This window comes from Maniola jurtina, chromosome 23 (genome assembly GCF_905333055.1).
Source record: "Maniola jurtina chromosome 23, ilManJurt1.1, whole genome shotgun sequence".
Lineage (NCBI taxonomy): Eukaryota > Metazoa > Arthropoda > Insecta > Lepidoptera > Nymphalidae > Maniola > Maniola jurtina.
In genome coordinates, this window is record NC_060051.1 from 4,560,801 (window position 1) to 4,567,606 (window position 6,806).

Sequence of the window (6,806 nt, forward strand, 5' to 3'; positions counted from 1 at the left end):
TCTAAGTTCAAATAAAAAAAAGGAATAACTGACTTGTCTAACATAATACAAAGTACAATTCTTACGGCAGGATCTTAAAACTTGAGATATTAAACCCCCATTAAGAAGGTGAGAGTTTATTTTTAAACCCCGACCCCCGTGTTTATCTGTGTATCTGTGTATCTTTGTGTTTGTTGTATCTGTCTGGGGCATCGTAGCTCCTAAACGAATGAACCGATTTTGATTTAGTTTTTTTTGGTGGTTTTACCACCTGGTGGTAATTGATGATGCAGTCTAAGATGGAAGCAGGCTAACCTGGAAGGGCTATGCCAGTTTTTATTAAACCAATATTTCTTTGGTTTCTCAGCATCGATACGATACGAACGCTAAATCATAAATAATTATAAATATTTATTTGCCTTATTATGCTTTAAAAAGGTATACAAAATTATAAATATTTTGTCTTATTACAGGTAAAATGGCCCCTTTTGCAACAGAATCACCTCTTTACAAAGAAATTGAAGACCCGTTTCCGAAGCTTGTGGCACCACAAGCTGCTCCGAGAAAATACGAATTATTATACCGTAACATCCTTGTATTTTCCTACATGCATATAGTATCACTATACGGAATTTATCTATACTGTACCATTGCTACATGGAAGACCTTCATTTTTCGTAAGTATGTCTAGGTTAGAAGTTTAGATAGCCTATCCACCATACTTTCATTACATATTAATTTATTAATATTATAAAAGCGAAAGTGTGTCTATCTGTATGTCTGTCTGCTACGTCTTCACGGCCCAACCGCTGAATTGATTTTAATGTGGCACAGACCTCAAGCCTCTATTAATTGTGTTGTAGGTTGCGCAAGCCTAATCTGAGAGGACCCTTTTATAACTTGAACCAAAATATAACACAATTCTGTTCCTCTATCGGCTGTTTTCACTGACAGTCAATTAATATATCTCTGTTACAGACAACTTTGTCACGCAATTAGTAGCCGGCATGGGTATGACCGCTGGCGCGCATCGACTGTGGAGCCACCGATCTTATAAAGCAAAAATGCCCTTACAAATCTTACTTATGCTGTTGAACTCACTAGCTTTTGGGAACACGATTATACATTTCGCGCGGGACCATCGGCTGCATCATAGGTTAGACGCTAGCTTATTAGCTGCATGTGTGCACAAGTTTTATTTCCTAGAGACTAGATAAGTTATACATAAAGTCACACACAAGTTTTACTAATATTCAATTTGTTAAAACCTGTTGTGTCTACTATAAAACTCACTCGATCGAATTATGTGAATCCTTGCTTTGTGGAGTTAGTTTCACGCTATATATTTAGTACTAGCTGTGCCCGCGACTTCGTTCGCGTGGAATAGCTCTCAGCGCGCTTTATATAGCCACGGACGCTCAGGCGCGATGCGTGTAGTACGTACTCTGTACGTTAAAAATGTTCGCCGTGATTCTTTAAATTGACATAACTTTTTTATTTATAAACCGATTGACATGAAATAAACACTAAATGTTAAGTGAAACTTACTACAATATATTAGTGAAAACCGTATCTAAATCGAATAAGCCGTTTCTGATATTAGCGTGCACAAACACACAGACAAACAGACAATAAAAATTAATTACAATTTCGGGTTCGGCATCGATATAATAACAACCCCTGCTACTTTATTTTTATATATTTCCATTGTACAGACACCACTTTTCTACAATTTTATTATATGTATAGATTAGAGAGAAACTGCATGTTCTAAAATCTCAAGCTTCTAGATCTAGTATTTTGAGCTGCACATTGATATACAGATTTATTATAGGTATAGCGATACTGACGCCGATCCTCACAATGCAACGCGAGGCTTCTTCTACTCGCACATTGGATGGATTATGGTCAAAAAACATCCAGAGGTGTTGCGAAGAGGGAAACTCATCGACACGTCGGATTTATACGCCAATCCTGTGCTGAGGTTCCAGGAAAAGTGAGCATCCAATACAACGTTACATGCTGTCAAAAGGTCGAACTTAGAAGTATTCTATCAGCTTGTATGCGTCTTCTGCTGAACATAGGCTTTTTGGAGAGCGCGCCTCCAACACACGGTCGACCTCCTTCCTCATCTACACATTTCCCGCCACGTTATTAAGGACGTCAGTCTAGCGGACATTGGTCTGCCTAAACTAAGGTTGTTAGCTGGAGATCATCAATCTATAAGTACCTGAGTATACCTGGATTAGGCACTCGTAATACCTAATTGGAGCAAAACTTATTTGTCGCTATTGGCTTTACTAACACTTTGACTGCCGAGCGAGAGCAGGAGATCGGACTCCAATAGCTCTTATTTTTGTTATTTGTTTCAAGTAGGTATTGGACGTAAAACCTCCACTTATTTCTTTTAACCTCATGACAGAGATAAACAAAACTCCAAGTGGACTGGTTTAGAGATGGAAAACCAAGATTGGAAAGAGATGGAAGTATGCCCGGGCCCAAAGCGCAGATCATATTGATACCGATCGTGTTGGTAAACATGACAACGAATCTGTTAAAATGGTTTGGTATAGCAGATCCTTGGAAAATGAGACTTTTGGTTATCAAATTATATCATGTGATTAGTTCCAAACCATTTTTGATTTTTCGCTCAAGTTTCAGCCAACTCACTCCATTGTCATCTCACTATCTGTATATTTTCAGGTATTTTTTCCCATTAGCAGGCACCCTCTGCTTCGTGCTACCAACACTCATACCCATGTACTTCTTCGGAGAAACCCTCAACACGGCATTCCACCTCGCGATATTCCGTTACACTGTCTTTCTCAACGTGGTGTTCCTCGTCAACAGCGCTGCTCATTTGTGGGGCAAAAAACCTTACAATAAACAAATTAAACCAGTACAGAACTACGCAGTGTCTTTCTTAACGTTTGGAGAAGGATTTCACAACTATCATCATTCGTTTCCTTGGGACTACAGGACGGCTGAGCCGGGCAACAATTGGTTGAATGTCAGCGCTAAGTTCATAGATTTCTTCGCGTGGATCGGTTGGGCGTACGACCTTAAAGCGGTTCCAGAAGATTTTGCGCGCTCAAGAGCAAACAAAACTGGTGATGGCAGTGACTTGTGGGGATTCAAACGTGATAATAATTTAAGATTGAATAAATTGTGTTGATATTCTGAGGTTTTTTTTTTTAATTTACTGGCTGAGATTACGAATACGGCACGGTTCAAGCAATGCCAGGAATGAGGACGCGCCGGGGATGGACTGTCTCGTGTGTGATGTGGTCCTCGAACCAGGGCTTTCCAATTCAGACAAAACTGCATAAGTGTAATTTATTTCAGAGACGGTAAATATTTTTTTAGGTTAATATTACGTTAAACTAACGGTATTTTATTTTTATGTTAAAGTGACACAATTACGACTAAATAAATTATTGAAAGTCTAATTCTTTATTTTTATTGAAAACCTTAGCTGTCGACAAAAGTTCACTTTATAGATATCGGACTACGGGAAACTAATAAGAACTGTCGCGCGCAGCGATAAAGTGCAATTTAGCATGTGTTTTCATAATAATTATGTAGATTGTCAGGAAGCTGGCTTTTAACCAAGTTAGTAAGTGTGTTACTTCTGTAAAACATACTAACATTATCAGATTATTTTCATTTTTATGGTTCCGTACCTCAAAAGGAAAAACGAAACCCTATAAGGGCTATCACTAAAGGTCACTAAAGGCTGATCGGCTAGGAATCGTCCTTAAAAAGATGGCAGAGCGTCCAGCCAACGTTTTTGGATACCGTCAAAATCCGGACTATTTCCGTAGCCAAAAGGTAAACTGTGTTAGAAGATCCGCGTGTGTCAAGATAACCTGCGGCAGCGTTGCCACATCTACGTCTTTTTACGTAGATCTACTAACTTTTGGCCTTTCCTGCAAACCTACGAACTTCAGTCCCAGAATCTACGTATTTTTATCAAATTGGACAAAGTAAATGAATATAACTTTTGAGGCTAGTGGGCATAATTTCGATTTCTTTTTCATTGGTGAAAAAAGTTACTAAAAAAAGTTCTGTTTTACACAGTCACAGCAATAAAGGTGTGACATGGGTGTGACTGTGTAAATGTGTAAATGGTGTAAAACGGAACGTTCATTTTTGCAGAAACTGTCACTAGTGTCACTGTTTTGTAGGCGTCATATTTCGAAAAAAAAGGCGATTCATCTCAAATATTTCCATTACTGGCCCAATTTGCACAAAAATTTATTAAGTGGCAAGCGACGGGTCTGCCCGCGAAATTCAAATTTAATTTGGTTTTTCGCAATTTATAAACTAATACGACAACGTAGGCTTATGGCATTTTAATTGCGATAATGGCAGTATTATCCTCACAGGTTTACATAAAAATCTTTACTTTAAAGAGTCCAGTTTAAGAAATTAGCTCTAGTATCGACTATAACCTATAAATTAGTCTATAAATTAGTATAACCTATAATTTAATTTAATTTGAATTTTGCGGGCAGGCCCGTCGCTTCCACCTTAACAAAACATTCGTTTATTTAGTTACTAGTTTTTTGGCGCTTAAGCGCGTACGTCATTTTATCATATATGTATACTTATTTATATTTTAATATATTTTTACTATAAGATAACTACCCTACTCCCTTCATTTTACTCAGAAAAAAGTACGTAGATCTACGAACTTTTCATCCGAAATTTTTACTAAATCTACGTCTTTTTCTATATGTAATGTGGTATACGTCTTTTTAAAAATTCGAGTTGGCAACACTGACCTGCGGTTTGTCCCAAAGATGACCTCCCTGTTGCAGTGGTGAGTGAGCGTTGTGGTCTTATGAGTGAAAGGTGCCAGGTTCGATTCCCTGCCTTTTCCTGTAATTTAGGAATTTATAATCAGGGTTCCGTACCTCAAAAGGAAAAACGGGACCCTTATAGGATCACTTTGTTTTCTGTCTGTCTGTCTGTCCGTCCGTCCGTCCGTCCGTCGCGTCGTGTCTGTCAAGAAAACCCATAGGGTACAAGCTTCCCGTTGACCTAGAATCATGAAAGGCAGGTAGGTAGGTCTTATAGCACAAGTAAAGGAATAAATCCGAAAACCGTAAATTTGTGGTTACATCATTTAAAAAAATAAATGAAATATGTTTAAATCAAAGTTAGATAACTATACCAAGTGGGGTATCATATGAAAGGCTAAAGGCCATTCTAAAACAGATTTTTATTTATTTTTATGCATAATAGTTTCTGATTTATCATGCAAAATGTCGAAAAAAATACCCAAGTAGGTACGGAACCCTCGGTGCGCGAGTCCGACTCTCACTTGGCTGGTTTTTTTATTTCTTTACAAGCTAGCCCTTGACTGCAATCTTACCTAGTAGTAAGTAGTATAGGTCAACGGGAAGTACCCTATAGGTTTTCTTGACAGACACGACCATCCGACAGACAGACAGACAGACAACAAAGTGATCCTATATGGGTTCCTTATTTCCTTTTGAGGTACGGAACCCTAAAAAAGACCCTAAAATTCCATAACCATAGAGAAACTCTCACACACCGCACAAAGCAACAAGGCGCACTTCATCTCCACCACAGCATCAGTCAATTGATCAAGGACTTGCTTTTACTTGCAGGACTTTTTATCTTGCAATTTAGTATGGCTGTGTCGTATGTACAACTAAGTAGGCAACACTGAAAGTTCTAAGCAGCAAATGCGTAGGATTACTGCATACTAAATAGAATTGCAAATGGCTTATTTTTGCAATACTTGAATCTTTGTAGACAAAAGAGGGCAGGGTTCGTATATTTAATTAAATTAAAAAATATGCAAAAAATGAAATAAATTGCAATGCTAGACAGTCACAGAATTCAAAATAGATATAGAAATGAAGTTGTAAATTAAAAAAATTAAAAAAACTTTAATTCAGGCCATTCATGACCCAGATAAAGCTAAGCTGCTCAAATTGTCGCATTATTTCCATACTAGTTGACCCGCCCCGGCTTCGCACAATGAGCCTACCTATTCCATGGATAAAATATGGGAATGAATGTGTTACGCCTATTAGAATCTACTTAATTATGAACACTCCTCGTAAAATGTTTTGAATTCCCTGTACCTGTTAATTAACCAAGGACATTAAAAAAGTGCATAGTGTACCCACTTTGAACAAAAGATTTTTCTTTGACTTTTTTCTCTAGGAGTCAAAGCGAAAATATATGACAGGGGACCATTTAGTATTGCCGCCCCGGGCATCCGACGGGCTTGCTGGCAAGCTTATACCACTTCTATTAAATTATATACAATTCTGTGTAAACTGGATGAACTAATTCCAAAGTCCAAGCAATAACCAAAAAAATTATTACAAGTAAGAAGGTATGTTAAGCCAGAAACATACTTATTAGACATGTTTGTTAAGTCGAGCGAAATCGTTATTAGACAGGTATATTTATTTTTTTACCGCTTTTTAACCCCCGACCCAAAAAGAGGGGTGTTATAAGTTTGACGTGTGTACCTGTGTATTTGTGTATCTGCCTGTGGCATCGTAGCTCCTAAACTAATGAACCTATTTTAATTTTTTTTTTTTTTTTTTGTTTGAAAGGTAATGATCGAGAGTGTTCTTAGCTATAATCCAAGAAAATCTGTTCAGCCGTTTGAAAGTTATCAGCTCTTTTCTAGTTACTGTAATCTTTACTTGTCGGGGGTGTTATAAATTTTTAATTTACACTTGTTCGTGCGATTTCTTTGTATTCGTATTCCTCATTGCTGAAGGTATTGACCCTTTTCCATTAATCACATAATATTAGAAATTCTCTTGGTATAA

At 37.5% G+C, this 6,806-nt stretch overlaps 1 protein-coding gene across 1 annotated transcript; it reads left to right on the top strand.

Annotated features, from left to right (window-relative positions):
* The first annotated feature begins 457 nt into the window (after positions 1–457).
* LOC123877338 (acyl-CoA Delta(11) desaturase-like) lies at positions 458–3,158 on the top strand. Its single transcript, XM_045923998.1, has 4 exons — positions 458–656; positions 958–1,135; positions 1,814–1,975; positions 2,683–3,158. Exons 1-4 carry the CDS (start codon positions 458–460, stop codon positions 3,152–3,154), a joined length of 1,011 nt encoding a protein of 336 aa, XP_045779954.1. The 3' UTR covers positions 3,155–3,158.
* The last annotated feature ends 3,648 nt before the right edge of the window (positions 3,159–6,806 follow it).

Bases quoted from the DNA above. Each gene is read 5' to 3' on its own strand.
- LOC123877338 (XM_045923998.1), top strand. From the start codon at position 458: ATGGCCCCTTTTGCAACAGAATCACCTCTTTACAAAGAAATTGAAGAC. The intron at 657-957 runs GTAAGTATGTCT...TCTCTGTTACAG, and splicing joins ATGGAAGACCTTCATTTTTC to ACAACTTTGTCACGCAATTA. The intron at 1,976-2,682 runs GTGAGCATCCAA...GTATATTTTCAG, and splicing joins GTGCTGAGGTTCCAGGAAAA to GTATTTTTTCCCATTAGCAG.